Raw genomic sequence first — 21,451 nt, 5'->3', positions numbered from 1 at the left:
AGCCCAGATAGAAACTGTCCAGTGTCATTGAGACCTTTCGTTTGAATAAGAGATGAAATATCTCAGGAGTGGGAGAAAATATAACCATGGGCGTCACTTTGTGTTGTAAAGAGCTAGAGACAGAAAAACGATTAAAACATGGTATCAGAGAGAAACTGATTCGCAATCGTAGAGTTACACAAACAGTACAGTCCACTAGCTACTCCCTTAGGAAGGAACTAGCTACTGTTAATGATGCTAGAACTGGAAAAACTGAAAAAGAGCTTTAGCTCATTTAATTCATTCATTAAATTTATCTGACTTACAAAACACATCTCTGTAAGTTGGTTAATACATTTCAGGACAATGACTGTGAGAGGAAATAGCTGTATTTTCCTTAGGATTGGATTGGATACACATCCTACATGTGGTCATGTGATCATAATAAAATAGTGTGTTTTATTGCTATACTTCACTGCGCATGCGCACACCGCTGACAACTATCGCTTACCCAAATTCCATTTCTTTTAGTTTAAATATTTGCTTTTCCCCCTTCTGGCTGAAATGTTACACTCCAGAACTGATCACTCTTTTCCAGGCCCCTCTGGAGAAAAGAGCTCAAGGGTTGTGTGATTATATGTGTGTTGAACAGAATATCTGTATCTGTGTGACTCCTCCCTTTGAGTTTTCAAAGATGTATTATACAACAGTTAGTTCCGGCCACGCAAGCTGATTGGTTGAGAAGCGTTCTAACTGTGCTGTTATTTCACCATAACATCACAGGTTTTTAACAAACACTGTATCACTCCGCTGAGACGCCGTCGCTAAGTTTTTACTTCTTACTTTGCCACAAACAGAAAATGGACACTTTTAAGATCACATTTGACCGACAGCCGATTTGCTCAGACTCTGAAGATGAGACGACAATAAATTCCCAAACTGTCAGTCGGTCTGTGTGGAGCTGGAGAACGAACTGCCGGCTGTGCAGCGAGTGGGCGGAGCTCGTTACTCTGACGTAGCAACGAGCTACTTGTTAAGGAACTATAATTTGGCGGAAGGAACTGCGAACATTAAAACATATTATACGCCACATTTACAGCCCAGTTTATTTATTTCTTACTTTATTTATTTAACTGTTGTATAAAAGCGATAGAACACTAGGAGAAGAGCGATAGGTCGTGTGTTATCACGAATAACATTAGGGTTGTGACGATTTACGGCACTCGCCTTCGGCACATGCCTGCGACCTAATCACAGCCGTGATGTTATTTCGCAGTAACACACTCCCTCTCATGTTCTATTGCTTAAGTAGTAATGCACACCTAGATAATATTTAAGAAATCATGAGAATAAATGGAAAAGTCAGAATGCAGGAAGACACAATTAAGTGAAGATTTATACTGAACACACAAGAATAATCAGTGACATGAAAAAACTACTTTCCATGAAATACAAGCAAAGCAGTGATATACAGTGAAGTACAGTTCCATAACATCTTCCCCTTAACTTGACACCAGATTCATTTTAGATCATATTCGTCATGAGCCCTAAGGAGAAAAAATAACTGATTTACAGAGAACTTACTCATAGTCCCAACCTCAACACGTTTATGTACGATAACACACTGATTGAATAATATTGATCACTGTGTTATAATTTGTGTCTCAGCTAATCAACAGTTTTCCACCTAACTTTATATTTACAACAAATGCATTATATTGAAAAACCTAGAATTGAAATATACATATATATATATATATATATATATATATATATATATATATATATAAGACCTCACTAAATGATCCTTAATCAAAAAACACCTCAAACATTTGCTTGGAGATGTTTACTGAACAGCTAACGAGCAGCACAGCAGAGCTCACTGGATCTAACACTGCGTCCCAAACCAAATACTTCTGTACTTCACCTACTTCACTAATGAGCGCACTTCTAATGGTATATGCGCTACTTTTGCGTACTATTTAGTGTGCTAGTATGCGGTTCGGGACGGGAAAATAACAATGCAGCGGGAAATCTCAGCCATTTGGATTTTAGCTTTCATTTGTTATCACTACAGCAACAAATCAAATGAAATCAAGTCAATACAAATCAAAACACGTTGGTTAATACACTTTAAAAATAAGATTTAAAAAGTGGTTAAAAAAGCACGTTTTACTGCCTTTGCTGAAGTGGTTTTGCTTTTGTTATCACATCACAAATTGTGACATCATCTGAATACTACCAATAGAGTGACACAACTAAACATCAGATGCTGTTTACAGGCAGGCAAAAATAACCACACTTCCATCACAGACAAAACAAGAATTTTGTCTGTTGAATGATGTGACATAATAGACTGTGCTTAATGTGACCAAGGACATGAAGGTGGCCCTGCAAGGTATTCAAATATAAAAACTTTTGTTTTGTTTTGAACCACATGTATCCTCATATTTTAGTAGTGTAGTTTTAGAAATAAGAATATGTGAACATGTTGCTTTCATTTGTGATTAACAGCAGAAAAGACCTTGATGTGAGGTGTTTAAACTCATCTATTCAAAACTCGCTCATATGACTAACAGTGATCACAAATTCGAACAGAACTTTTCTTCGACTTCATTCCAAATCCGGGATAGAGGGGCTGAGCGAATGTGGTGTGGACTCTGTGGAGGAGGGTCATTGTGTCAGAGACGCTGTAGAAGGACAGAATTCCTGCACTGTGATCCACATACACTCCTATGTTGGAGGAGCAAGGTTGTACACTGAGATCCATCTTACCTTGATTTTCTCTGAAACACAAGTTGGAGTCAAGACACTCCAGACTCCACGATTTATTACTGGACCCAAACGCACTTTGACTTCCGCTGGTCTTCCAACTGACGTCTTTATATGACACAGCTACAGAAACATGCCCACTGATCTCAACTTCCCAATAACAGCGTCCAGACAGAGGCTCAGTACAAAGAACCTGGCACCAGTTCTCTGAATATCTTGTTATAATAGACCCATAATAACTTTCCTGCCTCTGTCCAATCAAATCCACTTGCTGGTTCTCTCCATACAGACGAAGACTTCTGTGTGACATACAGGGATTTAGTGTGAGCTGATAGAAACCTGATGAGAAAAAAGACAAGAGTTAACATATTTGTGCAAATACTATAATACCAGCATGTACACTGCAACATTGTGGTTATTTATTGTTAACAAGTCAAGGTTTCTTACTGATTCCTATTGTTTACTGTGACATACAGTCAAATCTAACCTCTGTGAATGTGCAGTGTTGGAAAGCAGCTGTGTATTTTAATTTGATCTTGGTTGTGCTGAGAAAGACCCTGGAAAATGTCAAAGGTGGGCATTTACCATAATCGCATCAAGACATTGGTGCAACACTGGATGCTACAAACCCAATTCCAAAAAAGTTGGGAAAGTATGTGAAATGCTAATAAAAACAAAGAAGTAATTAGGATATTTTGTTTGACCTGTATGTTTACTTGTAGTGTAAAACATGTAAGTGAGCTGAAGTCCTGTTTTGAATGTCTAGAAATGAGATATCTTAAGGTACTGCATCATGTGCCCACCAGGTGGCTTTCCCAGTTTGCAGCTTCCTAGCTCGCTAATGTTACACTTGCAAGCACTGACTTAATATTAAGCTTGAAATTCTTTTGTGTTTTGTATGATGTTGAAATTAGCACACCTCGTACATAACCTGAAAAATAACCAAAAACGGAAAGGAGTACGTCTTCTGGGCCTCCAGTTTTGCAAATAATTAACCCCTCCAAAATATAAGGTTAAAATATTAACAAAAAAAAACAGCATTTGATAAGCTTTTTGCTGAGCTGATAGGATTTCCAGATTGCTACATCTTTGAAGGCTGTTCCATTGTAAAGGATCTTTTGAATACATCCCATTAATTCAAAGTACATTCACAGCGGCATCACAAACACAACATTTTTTCCAGCCTTCTGACAGCCACAGTTCTTTGTGCACGTGCGACTCGAATTTTAAACATTAAAACTTTGCTGGATTCACCCTAATGGTTATATTAACGTGTTGTAGTACTGTATTGTGTAGTAGTCGCTCATCTCAGCCTCAGATGCTCTGCCCACACGTTATAGTGATACCAACTGAATGCTGAGCCGGTCACAACTACAGAGCATCTTGAACACACCAAAGCATAAGTGCACTGTATGTGTGCAGTTACAGAAAAAAAAACCTTGTGTGAATGTGATACATAGCAAAGACAACATATCACTGTTGTTGGAAGAAAACCTTGTATCTCCATGTTTGCTGTTTTTCAGTTTTTTGACATGATTTGAAAGTACCTTTTGCCCTTTACACTGTTTCGAATGGACCAAAAGAAACAACTTGGAAAAATTCTGGTTCCATTTACATTAAAAGTAAAATATGTTTTTTCCTTCTCCTGTAAAGTTACCATTTTGGAGATACGAGGTTTTCTTCTGACAACAGCGAAAGAAAAAGGACCTACATGTATGCTAAAAGTGCTTAAAGGGCCATGCAGCAATGTGCTTGTATGGAGGTGGGACTGTGAATGTAATGTATTGTGAGTGCAATGTATTCATTTCTGTTACTCACATTTCAAGAATTCCTCTCTGGTCTTTGGTTCAGCAGGCTGGACAGTGAGAACTATTCAAAATAAAAACAAACATCATAAATTCTCTTACTCTGTATCACTCATTCACTACCCCTCCTCCCCTTTAAGTGCTTGTAAAGTTAATGAAAAAGTAAGAATGTCATGACAGTCACCTGCCATTAATTAAAACACCAGTAACCAAAGATTCCTACAACAAACTTCATCAGTCATGATGTTGTAGACTTCATTTGTTAATACCTTTAGATATTTCGACAATTTCCAGCTTGCTGAATCCATTCACCTGTTCCATTTCAGAGACGAGTTTCTTCATGAACTCTATAGAAAACTGGGGACTGGTATTGATAGTGGATAGGTCTGTAACTGCAGGAACAGCAGGGAGAGACAGGTAACTCTGCAGACACATATAAAAAAACACATACAATACACAGAGTAAGAAATACAAGAAACTTTAGAGCTCCAGCACACTTTAGTAAGTTTATAGTAGATCCATTAGAGAGCACTTTGTGAAGGACACACCTTCTGTAGATGATCAGAGTCAGTGATGTTACCTGGAGGAAATGGATGTGATCCTCTGAGTGTGAAAGCTGCTCCAGCTCAGCGTCTCTCCTCCTCAGATCAGCAATCTCCTGCTCCAGCTTCTTCAGGAGCTCTTCAGCCTGACTCAGTTCAGTCTTCTCCTGAGCTCTGATCAGCTCTTTCACCTCAGAGCGTCTCCTCTCAATGGACTCAATCAGTTCAGTAAAGATCTTCTCACTGTCCTCCACTGCTGCCTGTGCAGAGCGCTGTTAGGAGACACACAGAGAGGAGGGGCTTCATCTGACGCAGCTCTTTCACTTCACAGTGGGGTCAGTGGAGTCTTCACTTAGGTTAATCTGAGGAGAGCCAGACTCAACACTGAGTACCTCCAGTGTTCAGTTAATGTTTAGGTCAGTGTACTCACCCTGAGATCTTCCATCACCTGTCTCAGCTCCTGCACATCCTTCTCCTTCTGCTGGATTTTCTGCTTGCAGTCTTCTCGGTTTTTCCCTAACTGACTCTAAACAAACAAACAATATATTTTAGTCATACACGCACAGTAGCAATGGAGTCAAGGCCATGCCTCATAGAACTGAGCTCTGTGAATCTTTTTCTCTTTGCAGTAAGACGGGGGTGGGAAATATGACAATGTTAATCATTAATGAGACAAGTCTTCATATTACAACACAGTACGCCTTTCTGAGCATATTTTGGATATCACAGTACTTAAAGAGGACCGGGTAACTGCATGTTTCATCACAGAGAGAGCACAATTAGGTCTGGGTAATTAGATTTAGTACAGTGTGTGTGACTACTCACTTTAAAATCACTGTATTCATAGTGTTTTTTTTTTTAGTAAATTATAGTTTTAGATTAGTATTTTTTAGTATCTGTCTCTTTTTCGTCTCTTCTAACTTACTAAACCTTAAAAACAAAATATCTTATATATACTTCAGAACACTTATATATATGTGTTCCGAAGTATCATCTCAATGTCCGATGTCTGCCATGTCGCTAACCAATAGTTTTTTTTTATCTTTTATGTATAATTAGCAAACTAAAGTTAACTCATTCATGTTCATGATTCTGAATAGTACAGTATGTCAACCTGTATGACTTGCAAATTCATCTCTTCACGAAAGAGGCTTTGGTGGCTTAGCTCGTTTCTCATGTGAGGCAAAGTCTGTGAACAGTGTGTGAACAACGACACAATTTTACATAATTCAGTATACCATCACTCACAGTCTGAGTGCAACACTTATTAACCTCTTATTGACCAGGGTATATTTTGGTTTGTCCATCTGAATTTACATGACCAAATCGTAAGACAAATTATTCAGTAAATGCATGAAATAAACGTACATTTTTATTTTATTTCTTTATTTATTTTTTGTAAAAGCTCCCCTCAAATTAACAAAACATGTGTTTTATGATCACACATACTGCTATATGCTTACAATTCACTGCTGAAAGCCAGACGCTCTTTTAGACGCTCTTTGTATTATTTTATAAAAATAATTTTTACAGAGCAGATCACTGAAGAGACGCCATCTGTTTATAGTTTATAGCCCAGATTTGTGGAAAAATGGGTCGACTTTCAGTAGACAAAAAAAAAACTGAGTTCAGCTTCTTTTATTATAAGGGTTTAAAACATCACCCATCTATTTGACTGGAAAGAAGACAGTTACAGCTCTCATACGACCCCCACCTTTTGAATGTAGCTTATGAAATATGAAAGTTATGAAGAATATGACGAAGTGCGTTTCGGAACCACTGGTAGTTTTCTTAAATGTGTTTTTGAGAAAGATCTTAAGAAAAAGTCTATATCAGATTTTTGTCATATTTTTAAACTCCAGAACTGTTCGCACCTTTATGCTCTTGAGTGTGTGTAGATTCTGTTCTTACCTAAGAACAAATACCAAATAAGAAAACATTGATACAGTCAGAATCTTCATGAAAAGTAAGTGGGTTTTAAGAAGAAATGTCTTCTTAAGAACGGTTTCTTAATGAGCTCCAGTGTTATTAACTGTCAGAAGTGTATGGGCAAGACTACACTGTAAAAAAAATGTTTATGAAATTTACGGTGAAATACTGTTAAATAGCAACAGTAAAAAACTGTAAATGGAAAAATGGGAATTTCTGAAACTTGAAAAGACCGTAAATAGCAACACAAACCAATCTTGTGATTTTTACTGGTAAATCTATGCAAATTTTGCTGTATTAAAATACTTTCTACCTTCAAGAGTGATGGAGAAATGCTCTTATGTGTTAAACTTACCGTTAATTTTACAAACACAAACTGGCACATATATTGACTTCACTGACTTGTAGGTCAGTTGGCTTTTTTTATAAAAACCCCAAAACTATATGTATATATATATGAGTAAAACCTTGATTCTAAAGAGAGATTTGTTAGTTAAATAATGAAACACTACTGTGAAATACTGTTATATAGTGTACAGAGGTACTGTTCTTCATACAGTATGTCTCTGGCAGCTGTGGTCAAGCATCTCCTCATTGTATGAGCTCATCGAATCACAGGTATCAACTTACATCAATCGCATAGTACACCAAACTATTTTATTACGATAAAAAAGGAAACTGTGACCCACGTAAGGCATATTTAGAGGAATTTCCACAAAGCTCAACATTACTTCCCATATGAGGAAGAAATATATGGACAGGTATTTTTATATATATGAAACACGTTTTAAATACATTCCAGTCCAGGCCAAAATACATTCCAAACACTAAAATGCATTTCAACAATTGAGCTCCTTTCAGAGATGAATTACTTCATAACTAACAAACTATCCTGGTCTGAAGGAACATGACTTACCTGTTTCTCAGTCTTCTCTGCTGCAGCTGACACTGTCTTATGACCACTGTGTTCATCCATTACACACAAATAACAAATACACTGCTGGTCAGTGCGACAGAAAATCTCCAGAAGCTTATCATGAAGAGAGCAGATCTTCTCCTGCAGATTCATGGAGGCTTCAACCAGTTTGTGCTTCTTTAATGCGGGAGATTCATAATGAGTCTGAATATGAGCTTCACAGTAAGAAGCCAGACACACCAGACAGGACTTAACAGCTTTGAGTTTTGATCCAGTGCAGACGTCACACTCCACATCTCCAGATCCAGCAGGAGGAGCAGCAGGAGATCCAGCAGGAGGAGCAGCTTGGAACTTTGTCGTCTTTATTTTTTCCACCATTTCAGCAATGAGACTATTCTTGTTGAGAACAGGCCTTGGAGTGAAGCTGTGTCTGCACTGGGGGCAGCTGTAGACCCCCTTCAGATCATCCTGATCCCAGCAGTCCTTAATACAGCCCAGACAGAAATTGTGTCCACAGGGAATAGCCACTGGATCCTTCAGTAGATCCAGACAGATCGGACAGCTGAAAGAGTCCCGAGCTGTTAGGAAGGCTTCTGCCATTTTACTGCACACAGAGACGGAGGACAAACTGGTGTAAGAGGCGGAGCAGAGAGAGAGAGAGAGAGAGAGAGACTTTACTTTCGCTTCTCCAGAACTGCTCTGTCAGAGGGAGGGGCTTATTCACAGACTGAGCAGTAAGGCTGTTCGATTCCAGAAATTTGAGTCGACTCCGATTCAGATTCCAAGTGACAGGAATCGATGGAGTCCATACATTAATCTCGTTTCCAAAAAAAAAACATAACAGAGAAAGACATCTGGCAACAAAAAGTACTGTGGCGTCCTGCATTTGGCTCGCGCTGCTTTGAGCGCGCGGGAGGCTTGGCCATGCGAATAGGCTCTTGCCACAGAGAGAAGGTTCTTGTAAACGAGTTGTTGTTGGCTTATTGTTGTGTGTTATTTGTGTCATTCGGTGCTGGGCTGTGAGTGAGTCAGTATCTGCCGTGAAGGGAAAGATTATGGCTAGATGTGCCCTGATATCTGGGCCGTTTCAGCAGCGCTTCCTGTTCAATAAAAGAGCATTCGCCTTTAAAGCGCAGCGTTTCCTGCGTCTTATTCTACCATGAGACCGCAGACATACTGAACCGTCGCGCTCAGCTCCGCCACCAGCGCGCCCATCCGCTCCTCAGGAAGCAGCCGCCTGGCCAGCCACGCCGCCAGGCCGCCACGCTGGGACGGCACATGCAGCTCGGCACACCAACCGGCCTTTAATCCGTTATGGCACGTGGTGGACAGTGACGAAGCAAATGTAATTCGTTACTGTACTTAAGTAGTTTTTTGTGTATCTGTATCTTTACTGAAGTATATCCGTTTTGGGTGACTTTTTACTTTCACTCCACTACAGTTCAAAGTCTCTTACTTTTCACTCCACTACATTTTGCAAAATCTGTCGTTCCTTTTGGTTTATGTGTGTATAAAAACATGTCTAAACGAAAGAAGCGTGAAGCAAAAACACCAATCAGGGCTCAGGGCGCTTTGTTTTGACCTGTTGGACATACCGACCCAGTGCAGCACGCGGTTCAACGACGGCGTTTTATGGCCACTGTTCATAAAAATAAAAATAATAGACTTCGAGAATAAAGTTGTAATATTTCGAGAAAAAGTCGTAATATCTGGAGGATAAAGTGGGCTAGCTGTAGGGGGGCTGCCATAACGTGTTGGGGTCTCGGTTGCTGTACTGGGCCGGAGCTCCACTCACTCCTGTCTCTCTGTGGATCATTTTGATCATCATTCTCACTGTCTGCGAAACTTCACGCCCTCTTTGAATGGGGGGAGATGTAGTACCGATAGCCGTGTAGACGGTCCTGCCTGCGATTCTACTTCAACAACACAGACAGACAGTTTCCTCCGAGTCTGTCTGGCTCTTCATTCTAGATAGTCGGTTCTTATACTAATAACAGGCTGGTGCTGATGTGCAGGAGAGACAGGGAGACTGAGTGTTTCTTTATGGGTGAATCGATATGAAGTAAAACTCCACCAACTCAACGCCCCTCATTTAACATGAGGAGGGGCTGCCTTCACTTTGCAAAGTCTTTGGCCACAATGTTTCCTGGTATTAATGCCACTTTAATGTTGTAATTCTACGACTTTATTCTCGAAGTCTACTATTTTTATTCGTATTAACAGCGGCCCTAAAGCGCCGTCGTGCGGTTCAGCGTCCGAGCAGCAGAGTAAAGGTTTGGGAGAGTTTATTCCAACATAAATGATGAACTAACCTAACTTTGAGTAAATAGACCACAGTATACAAATATGTACACATATTCTGTTGTGACTGGCGTGTGTGCTTTTTATTATACAAACATTTTTTCATTTTATAGTAAATTCATTTTGGCTAGTTTATGTTTATGAACAGAGACCTACAGACGCAGTTTAGTAAAGGAAACTCATTTGTGAATCTGAGTTTAAAGTTTTTATTAAACTTAAACTTGTAACTAAGTTGCAAATAAATCTTAAACTGAAACTTTGCTTGTTTGTAAAAAGTTATTTCAGAGCCACTCAGTTCTACCTAATGGAAACTGTTTGCCTTCAGTGTTTTGTGCTTATGATAATTTTAATAGACATCAGCGTCACTAATTAATGACGTTCTATTAAAATATTGGAGAAACAAGAGTGACACTGGAGTATTTTCACCTAAAATGAGTTAATAAAGCAGAGTCTTGTTACAAAAATGATAATAGGACATTAGAGCTTTCACTTTTGATACTTAAGTACATTTGAAGGCAAATACTTTTGTACTTTTCCTCAAGTGGAGGTCTAAAGGGAGGAACTTCTACTTTTACTGGAGTAATATTTTACCTTGGGTATCTCTACTTTAACTCAAGTACATGATTTGTGTACTTCGTCCACCACTGACCTCTGGACGAGCCACGTAAAGCATTGTTCTTTTGCGCATGCGGGTCAGTGTAGGAGCTGATCTGTTCAGACTGATGTCGCATACAGGTCACATTTAAAAGATAATGTGAACAGCCAAACAAAATCAGATTTGGTGAGAAAATCTGATTTGGGCCACTTTTACCTGCTGTGTAAGCGTAGCCTCTGTGAGCACGCGGATGCGGTTAAACTTGAGCTTCACTGTGTGGAATCAAGCCCGAAGCTTCGGAGTCGACTCTCGATTCACAAATGCCTGGAAACAAGGACTCGATTCTTTTTGGAATCGACGCCTGGCCTACTGAGCAGAGTGAATCTAGTATCGTTTCTTCAGAACTGTGCTGTCTGAAGGGGTGGCAGACAGTGAGAGCATGACAAAGTGTGCTGTTCAGACGCCCCGCAGTTCATGACCGTTTTTAACATATCCACAGATCTTTAAACTTTTAAGGCTGTTTGTAATTTTGCTAAAGCTGCCCCCACACCAGTTGAACTACTGCTGTATTTATATACTCTTACTTTACTTTTTAATTAGAAAAATAATGAAAAGTACAACCTTAATGCACATCTCCTTTCAATTAAATCTATATAACACTGCATCGATGCATTCTCATGGCTTAATATATCATACTAACTATATACTTCAAAAATAGACGTCCTTAAAAATACAGCCCAGATAGAAACTGTCCAGCGTCATTGAGACCTTTCGTTTGAATGAGAGATGAAATATCTCAGGAGTGGGAGAAAATATAACCATGGGCGTCACTTTGTGTTGTAAAGAGCTGGAGACAGAAAAACGATTAAAACATGGTATCAGAGAGAAACTGATTCACAATCATAGTTACACAAACAGTACAGTCCACTACTGCTACTTACTGCTACTCTATGGTTACAGATGAAGAGCATGTCCCTCATTACTGATTATGTCTCTTAGATGTGGCTGTAGTGAGAGATTGATACACCAAATGATTTCGCAATCTTAAATCAGAGATCTCCTCATGTTGTTAGGTGAGGTACAACAGAGATGAAATCATAAAGGTAACTAAGTGCAGATAGTTTAAGTTACTTCTCCAATTGAATTGCCTGAGATTCACTAATACAGCACAAACCCCCCAAAACAAATACATACGTTTTAATCTACCTCAGTAAGTCGTTGAGCTCCACTAGGCCAAGCTAGCCTGACTGGCTAAATTCACAAGGAACCAGCTGAAGTTAACGATGCTGAGACTGGAAAAAAAATCTAAATTATATCATCAGCTCATGTTAATTTATCTTATAAGACATGATTAGTAGGTTAATAAGTTTCAGGACAGTAATTGTGAGGACAACTAAGAAACTGAGTATTTTTCTCAGCCATTCAGCTAACCATTGAGCTAACAGCTAATGTAAAAAAAAAACAAACAAATAAAAAAACACAACAATAAAGGGAAGCAAGTTAATGGCAGCTTAATTCCCAATAAAGGACTGTAAATAATGCAGTATAAAGATATTTTACTGCTGTAAATTTATAGCATTTAAATGGTATTTTATTGACATTTTATTAAATTTTTAATTTAGATGAAATATCTCAGAAAGTAGGCCTAGTTCATGAGTGCACATCATCTCTATTTGGTTCACAGTAAAATACTGGCAACATACAAAAAACATGCTTGCTAGTTTACTGTATGTACACTTTCTGTGCTCTTGAGCTATAAAGTGTACATATATAGTAAACTATCAAGTGTGTCTTTAGTATGTTGCCAGTACTTTACTGTGAACGAGCTAGAGGTAATGTGTACTCTGGCATGAACTAGGCTTACTGTTAAAAGAAACAGTACTTCACTTAATATGCTAGTATGGATAACAATACATGAAAGGTAGAAGAAACCCTTTACTATATAGCTAACTATAGGCCCATAGCTTACATTTCAGCACACTTTATATATACAAATGGAAAAATAAGGAAAAAGGTTTGTTTTCCTTGCTAAACGTAATTTATTCCACAATGTTAGATTCAAACATATTCATGTTCTTTACTCAGAAAAATCAGTACAGTAAAATGACCGATTTACATACTAAGGTGCAATCCAACACTGACCCATCCCATACACCCTTCCTTAAGACCTTATGAGGGTAAGGCTGAATGTATCGGTATTTAAATGTACAGAAAGGCTGTGAGGGAAGTGATCAGGCTGGATTCGGCTGAAGATTGAGGACGGCACCGAGTAGAGTCTGAAGGGACGTGACTCTTGATGGATGGAGTAAAAGCATGGAAATACAGAGAAGAGAAAGCAATAGATGGAGATGCTTTTCATGGGCAGAGAGTGAACAGTGAAAGATATCAACCTAGTTTTACAGGAACAACTGATTGATCAAGGACCTGAGAAGCTTCTGTTAAAGCAAGACGTACTGAATGAGGCTGGACTTCAGATCACTGAACTGGACAAATGCACTAGGCCAAAATGGAGGGATGTGTGGATAAATGGTCAGAATAATGGACAGGTGGCATCTCAGTGCTGAAGGATGTATTTGGTTGCCATGGCAAGCAGAGGGGCCCCAGTGGGGACTCCTGGGAAGGGCCCACTGGATCCAGCGATGTCAATGTGGGAGTAGGGCAGGGGTCTGTCAGAGTCGACTCCATGCTGAGAGAGAGAGTGAGATCAAGCATGATTAATCATTTCAGTGATCTAATCATATCATTGTTTTCCCGTAATCTTCCTTCAAAATGTAGTGACTTTTTCCTGCCTCTAAAACGTCTTCTGGTTTTCGATTAAATCACTGCAGACCAGCAGGCAGAGAAAAGTAAAATTAACCAATCTTTTCATATTTTATTGCAATTATTTATGTGGCAATTTTTCATCAGCTAAAATTTCATGATCATAACCAGCCTAGTTGGAAACTGTACAATACTCCATCTTGGAGAACTAACTAATAATGTGAGAATACTGCAGGTGTGTATGAGCGTATGGGCTGCACAATATATTGTTTATAAAATGATATAACGATGACGGCGCTGAAGGCTGCAAATACAAATGAGCCCTCCAACCAATTAAATCACAGTTCTGGACGAGGTCCTGTGGCTGTTCTGACGAATCAAAGTATTCACAATAATCCAACACAAGTAAAGTATGTGGGTCAGAATAATGCAGGGCAATCTTTAACCATGTAATGCAACTGAATATGCAACAATATAATCGCAGTACTGGTTTTCTGTCCATATTGTGCAACCATGTTTTGTGCAGTCTACCTTGTCCAGTCCAGAGGCCATGATGAGGAAGGCTGCGGGGGCCTGGTGTCCCCTTGGCGTGGCAGAGGAGGGCAGATTATTGGACTGAAGAATGTCCTCATACTCTGACTTTCCTTTGTGGAAATCATAATCCTCCCGACGGATGGTGGACACTTCAAACAAATCGCCCAGAACCTCGCCCGCTGAAATACACACACACACACACACACACACACACACTGTAAGTACAAACATCACAATTACAATAATTACTAGTTAAAAAGTCTTTTGCCTTCTTACACATACCTTTCTGCCACTGTAAGGCATTGCCTGAGCGGTGAGCAGCTCCATTATCCATTATAATCTAGTGAGACAGAAATGAATTACATGTAAACAAGCAATTTTCTTTCATTTCTTCAGGAAATCTTCAGAAAAGCTATTCAAGAAAATAATCCAGAACCAGCCCATCACTAAGTGAGATAACCATGTCTAATTGTTGGTGGAACCCAGAACCCTGGCTTAAAAACTAATGAGACCGAAGCTATCACACATTTTAAGGTCACCATGATATACATTAGCAGTGGAGTTTCAAACATGTATGAACTCACAGAGTAGTTTGGTCCCATGGCTCTGATGGCGTGACCAGTCAGGGTGGCAATGGTGAACAGATGTGGAGACGCTTCTTTCACCGCCTGAAGAAAACAAACTCTTATGTGAACACAAAACGGTCTAAAGCCCTGTTGAAGCTGGATTAGGCTATATTTACCCAGGGAGGTTCTGTGATGTTAGTAATTAGTAGCACAAACACTGATTTCAATCCAGTATGAATCTGCAGTGTGTGTAGTTTTACAGACTGACAGTAATAATTGTGGAGCGATTTTAATCCAGTATGAATGTACTGTGTGTAGATTTTTTTAAGTGTCCTGTTCTAATCCACCTCATGTTAACGGAATAAAATAACCTGCTAACAGACACTTCAGAGTAAGGTGTTGTTTTTATTATTGAGCGTCTTGTGGCAATCAGCCAATCAAATCCCACAATACACGTTATATTGCCAAAAGTATTTGCTCATCTGCCTTCACACGCATATGAACTTGACTGACATCCCATTCTTAATCCATAGAGTTTAATATGATGTCAGCCCACCCTTTGCAGCTATAACAGCATCCACTCTTCTGGGAAGGCTTTCCATAAGGTTTAGGAGTGTGTTTATGGGAATTTGTGACCATTCTTCCAGAAGCGCATTTGTGAGGTCAGACGCTCATGTTGGACGAGAAGGCCTGGCTCGCAGTCTCTGCTCTAATTCATCCCAAAGGTGTTCTATCGGGTTGAGGTCAGGACTCTGTGCAGGCCAGTCAAGTTCTTCCACACCCAACTCGCTCATCCATGTCTTTATGGACCTTGCTTTGTGCACTGGTGCGCAGTCATGCTGGAACAGGAAGGGGCCGTCCCCAAACTGTTCCCACAAAGTTGGGAGCATGGAATTGTCCAAAATCTCTTGGTTCCTGCTGAAGCATTAAGAGTTCCTTTCACTGGAACTAAGGGGCCGAGCCCAACTCCTGAAAAACAACCCCACACCATAATCCCCCCTCCACCAAACTTTACACTTGGCACAATGCAGTCAGACAAGTACCGTTCTCCTGGCAACTGCCAAACCCAGACTCGTCCATCGGATTGCCAGATGGAGAAGCGTGATTCGTCACTCCAGAGAACACATCTCCACTGCTCTAGAGTCCAGTGGCGGCGCTTTACACCACTGTATTCAACGCTTTGCACTGCACTTGGTGATGTAAGGCTCGGATGCAGCTGCTCAGCCATGGAAACCCATTCCATGAAGCTCTCTATGCTGTTCTTGAGCTGATCTGAAGGCCGCATGAAGTTTGGAGGTCTGTAGCGATTGACTCTACAGAAAGTTGGTGACCTCTGCGCACTATGCACCTCAGCATCCGCTGACCCCGCTCTGTCATTTTACGTGGCCGACCACTTCGTGGCTGAGTTGCTGTCGTTCCCAATCGCTTCCACTTTGTTATAATACCACTGACAGTTGACTGTGGAATGTTTAGTAGTGAGGAAATTTCACAACTGGACTTGTTGCACAGGTGGCGTCCTATCACAGTACCACGCTGGAATTCACTGAGCTCCTGAGAGCGACCCATTCTTTCACAAATGTCTGTAGAAGTAGTCTGCAGGCCTAGGTGCTTAGTTATACACCTGTGGGCATGGAAGTGATTGGAACACCTGAATTCATGAATGATTTGGATGGGTGAGTTAATACTTTTGGCAATATAATGTACATTATACATCCTCCTCTGGGAAAAATATGGCTGCAAAATCACAGCTGAAATTAAACGTTAGTTTGGCATGTTTGTGTGTGTGCATACCTTCTCCTTCATCTCACAGAGAAGGTCCACATTGACCGTCCGGCCTTCAACATCAGTGTTTCCCACACGCACTCTACGACCCGCTCGAGACACAATCAGTTCATCAGCCACGTAGCAGTCTGAAGAGAGACACACACTCTATTACACACAACGCAGCAACATTACAGTCAGCATGCAATTAAAACTTATTTAATGGAGTTCAGTACCACAGACAGGAAAATACAATATGGTGAAACACCAGTGTTCAAAAAGTAATTTGACTATTATTAATCATAAACAAATTATTATTATTAAGCTATTATTATTAATAATAAAAAACAAATCAACAAATGTAGTTTTCTCTTTGAAAAAGTGACAGAAATCCCTCGTGTAGATTCATATTGTGAATCTTTTTTTATTGTTGATCTGTCATCTACATAATTTATTTAACAACTAACAACTAACCCACACAACAACAAACTGACTTTTAAACAGGAGTGTGCTGCACTTCGAGAGCCCCTTTGCATGGCCACACCCCTTAAGCTTTTCATAGCAGCGCGGAGTTTGTGGCGGACGCCACAATATCTAATCACAAGGCTAATAATTTCACAAGTACCATAAACAGACATGCGAACTCACAAGCAGTGAAAATGGGACACTTCAGACACCAAGCTCTAGTACAGGGTCAGGAAAAGTGTAATTTTAAATAAATATTAAACATTATGCTGCACTCTGGGAATAAAACACAACAAATAACTGCTGTAGAAGTGTGTTAGATAGGGTGGTAGATCTGCAACACCAAGACTGTCCTACTGTAGAATGATTCAACTGTAGAATGAGTTCAACAACTATGCCAATACAAGTCATGTCAAAAAGTTGTACTGTTTTCAGGTATTTGGAATTATTTGTTTGAAATAATCTCTCATGTACCAAAGTTAAGTCAGTGTGTATGAAATTTCAAAGTCATTTCCTTTTGAGAGCCCTGATTTCCAATCCTACAGAGCCCCTAAGGGGCCGTGGTTAAAAAAAAAGGTAATGACATTGCATTCCCTCGCAAATGTTTTGCACTCCCTCGCAAAAAATGTGTTCCCTTGCAAATAGTAAGTAAGTAAGTAAGTAAAGTTTATTTATACAGCGCTTTTTACAACAGGTGTTGTCACAAAGCAGCTTTACAAGGAAATCAGCATTACAGAAAGAAATCCGGGTCCAAGCCCCCATGAGCGTCGCCAGTGGTGACAGTAGCAAGGAAAAACTCCCTAAGAGCAACAGGAAGAAACCTTCAGAGGAACCAAGACTCAGAAGGGGAACCCACCCTCCTCTGGTCGACACCGGATAGTAAACATTGTTAGTACAAAAACAGGGAAAACAGGTGGAGCACTGATTAATTTGATTAGTTTATGCAGCAGCATCAGCATCAGTGGGGTCAGGTTGTGAGGGTGAGGTTGCATGGTGTGGTACAGCATGGAGCTTGATGGTGGTCAAGCCGGTCCAAAGGGCTGGCGAGCAGTGGCACCCAATCAAGGCAGAAGAGGCAGCAGCATCAGACGCACAGGATGGGCAGCTGTTCAACTCGGCAAAGGAAAGAAAGACAGGAAAAACACACAGAGAGTCAGTTCTGTAATGAGTGACTGGCAGAACTGAGAGTCAGTTCTGTAATGGGTATCAGTTCTGTAATGGGTGTCAGTTCTGTAATGGGCGACTGATCACAGATTACAGTGTTAGCAGAGCAGCAGAGACTCTGGCAGGTATAGAACTGACAGGGAAAACTAATTACCAAAGGCTTGACTATACAAGTAAGTTTTTAGCCTAGACTTAAAGACCGAGGCTGTGTCTGAGTCCCGAACATTAACAGGAAGATTATTCCAAAGCTGGGGGGCTTTGTATGAGAAGGCTCTCCCCCCTAACGTAACTTTATTAATTCTAGGTACTAGTAGTAAGCCAGCACCTAGTGATCTAAGTAGGCGTGATGGTTCATAGTGAGAGAGAAGTTCACTCAGGTACTGAGGGGCGAGTCCGTTTAGAGCTTTGTAAGTCAGTAAGAGAATTTTATAATCAATGCGAAATTTAACTGGTAACCAGTGTAAGGTTGATAGAACTGGGCTGATATGGTCAAACTTTCTGGTTCTAGTAAGAACTCTGGCTGCAGCATTCTGGACTAGCTGAAGCTTGTTAAGGCTTTTGCTGGGACATCCAGCCAGCAGGGCATTACAGTAATCTAGCCTTGAAGTAATAAATGTATGAACTAACTTTTCTGCATCCTGTAGAGATAATGCATTTCTCAATTTAGCAATATTGAGGAGATGCAGGAAGGCTGTTCTAGTAATATTAGTTATGTGTGCGTCGAAGGACAGATCAGGGTCTATAATGACACCAAGGCTTTTTACAGATGAGCTTGATGCAACTGAGAAATTGAGAAATTAAAAACGTTTAAGTGTTAAATTAGACAGTCTGTTTCTAGCCGCTTTTGGACCAAGAAGTAGAACCTCTGTTTTATCGGAGTTAAGACGGAGAAAGTTACTCGACATCCAGTCTTTTATGTCTTTTATACAGTCCTCAATCTTGCTAAGTTTAATTTTATCATCCGGTTTGCTTGCTAAGTATTGTTTTGCGTTCCCGTTTTCTGTTGTGCTGTTTTCCCAGTTTTTGCCAGTTTTTTGTAACAGTGCCAAAGCTTTGTCATGGTTTAATGTGTCTATACTTCTCAAAAAGGTCCTTAAATACAGCCCAGATGGAAACTGTCCACTGCCACTCACACCTTTATTCTATATTTAGATGAAATAGTTTAGAAATAGGTAAAAAAGTGGCCACAGGCATCACTTTGTGTTGGAAAGTGGTTCTCACAGGGTTACACATACAGTACAATCCACTATTGCAGTAGTGGGTCACCGAAAGCACACATGTAGTGTTTTAGCTCCCTAAAAAACAACACTTTGTTACTGATTGTGCCTGTTAGATGTGGCTGTAATGAGAGACTGATATACAAAATGAATCCACAACTCTATCTGACATCTGTCTTGAGAAAGTGAGCTGCAGGCACCGAATGCAGCGCTTTCTGAGGAATTATTTTTATGCACATCAGAGATGAAATATGAAATCAAAAGATAAGCAAACTATTACCAAGTGGTCAGAGTTTAGGTTAAACAGCTAAGCTACTTCACCACATGAATTAACTGAGATTCGCTTACAAATACACCAGAAATAACGATCAACGAGCATGGAACTCTTCTAGTCTGACATGCTAAATTCATAAGGAACTAACTGATGTTAACGATAGTCAGACTAGGAAAAGTTTCAAAAGTTTATCGTCAGCTGATTTTATTTATCTTGTAATTACACATCATTATAAGTACGTAAATATGTTTCAATAATTGTAGGAAGGATAAAAGAAATACAGTATTTTCCTCAGCTGTTCAGCTAACTGTTGAGTTTGCTGTTAAAATGCACATGTGATCATGAACAAGGACTATTTACTTTAAAAAAAAAAACTGAAAAAGTTACAGGAAGTTACTGGCAGCTTAGTTGTCAATAAAGTACTGTAAATACTCAGTTTTGCACTGTAAGATATTTTACAGTTTTTTTTCTGTACTTACACCATTAAAATCACAGCAACTGCTGCAAACACAAATGATGCTTTTTTGTATCTACGGTGATACTCAGCATGTTTTACAGCTAAGAGTACAGAAAATGTATCTATATAGCATCTCTTATGTATAAATGTATATATAAATCTATAGTAACCCTGCAAACACAGTTACGTTTCTGAGAAATTACATGTCAAAGTTGTGACAACGTTGTGGGCACCAAAACAACAGGTTGTCACAACATTGTTACAATTTTGACATGTAATATCTCAGAAATTTCAGTTATCTGAAAACATTGTGACAACGTAGTGGAACAAACTACTAGAATCCTCATAAGTTCCATCATATTATGAATGGGACATGGAATTTTGCTAAGTTGCCAGTAGACAGTCATAAAACTGTACAGCGACGTTACTGAATAATGAGGTTGTGAGAATGTTGTGACAATCTTGTTCAGACAACGTAAACAGCACCACCATGTAACAACGTTGTAGCAACGTTGTAAGAAAGGCAACAATGTTGTGAAAATTTTGTGTGTTTGCTGGGAAACTAGGTGTGTTTTGGTCTGGGTGTGTTTTTGTATGTTTTCAGTACTTTACTGCAAACCTACTAGAGGTGATGTTTACTCTGGCATGAACTACTGTCAACAGAAACGCAGTACTTCATTTAAAATGCTAATATGGATAGTGGGGGCCAGTTAACACTTAGGACCATGAGGTCATTTGTGTAACGCTAACTGGCCCCTTGTAGTTTTAATTTATAGCATAAGTTCCTCTTTTGAGTCTTGGTTTCTCTCAAGGTTTTTTCCTCTCGCTCTTAGGGAGTTTTTCCTTGCCACGATCACCCTCGGCTTGCTCATGGGGGCTTACCCAGATTTTTCTGTAGAGCCGATTTGTGACAACACCTGTTCTCTTCTGAGAACTTCTGAGGCGATACGTCTGCGCGTCCGCCATGTTGGTGCGGTCAAAATCCGTTTGTAAACAAATACACGTGAACTAAGATATTATACGTTCTCATGATTTTATCGGCCATAACTTCCTTATTACTCTTTAACTGATTTTCACCTAATTTGTTATAATCCTCAGACATGGATTAATCTAGGTCGCTCAGACTGCTCTCGGTAGCTTTCATTTCTGTTTAATAACTGATCAGCAGGAGAGTATTCAGTCTACACCTGACGGTAAAAACCGAGTTGAGCGCGAGATCCGGTAGAAACATAATCTCACGATTAGCAAACCCATCTGTGTGTGAATCACTTCTAATCTTAATGCACATAAAAATAAAATAAACCCCCAAAAACACACTAGGAAGGACGATGCTCAAGTTGGCTTCCTATTCGAGTTTTTCTGTTCCACCTTAAATGTTTCAGCAGATACATAGACCACTGTAGTCGTGCGTCAT

At 39.8% G+C, this 21,451-nt stretch overlaps 2 protein-coding genes across 2 annotated transcripts; both read right to left on the bottom strand.

Moving 5' to 3' along the window:
* Positions 1–1,357: 1,357 nt before the first annotated feature.
* On the bottom strand, positions 1,358–8,605 carry LOC118813225 (E3 ubiquitin-protein ligase TRIM16-like). Its single transcript, XM_036578439.1, has 6 exons — positions 7,944–8,605; positions 5,529–5,624; positions 5,137–5,370; positions 4,826–4,979; positions 4,570–4,620; positions 1,358–3,090 (listed from the first exon to the last, which is right to left on the bottom strand). The coding sequence occupies exons 1-6, from the start codon at positions 8,541–8,543 to the stop codon at positions 2,552–2,554; spliced, it is 1,674 nt and encodes a 557-aa protein (XP_036434332.1). The 5' UTR covers positions 8,544–8,605; the 3' UTR covers positions 1,358–2,551.
* Positions 8,606–12,966: 4,361 nt separating this feature from the next.
* LOC118814043 (putative aminopeptidase W07G4.4) lies at positions 12,967–21,003 on the bottom strand. Its single transcript, XM_036579711.1, has 6 exons — positions 20,920–21,003; positions 16,491–16,628; positions 14,718–14,801; positions 14,416–14,473; positions 14,131–14,312; positions 12,967–13,525 (listed from the first exon to the last, which is right to left on the bottom strand). The coding sequence occupies exons 1-6, from the start codon at positions 21,001–21,003 to the stop codon at positions 13,394–13,396; spliced, it is 678 nt and encodes a 225-aa protein (XP_036435604.1). The 3' UTR covers positions 12,967–13,393.
* Positions 21,004–21,451: the final 448 nt, after the last annotated feature.

This window comes from Colossoma macropomum, unplaced genomic scaffold (genome assembly GCF_904425465.1).
Source record: "Colossoma macropomum unplaced genomic scaffold, Colossoma_macropomum, whole genome shotgun sequence".
Lineage (NCBI taxonomy): Eukaryota > Metazoa > Chordata > Actinopteri > Characiformes > Serrasalmidae > Colossoma > Colossoma macropomum.
This window is presented reverse-complemented; position numbering and strand designations above follow the sequence as displayed.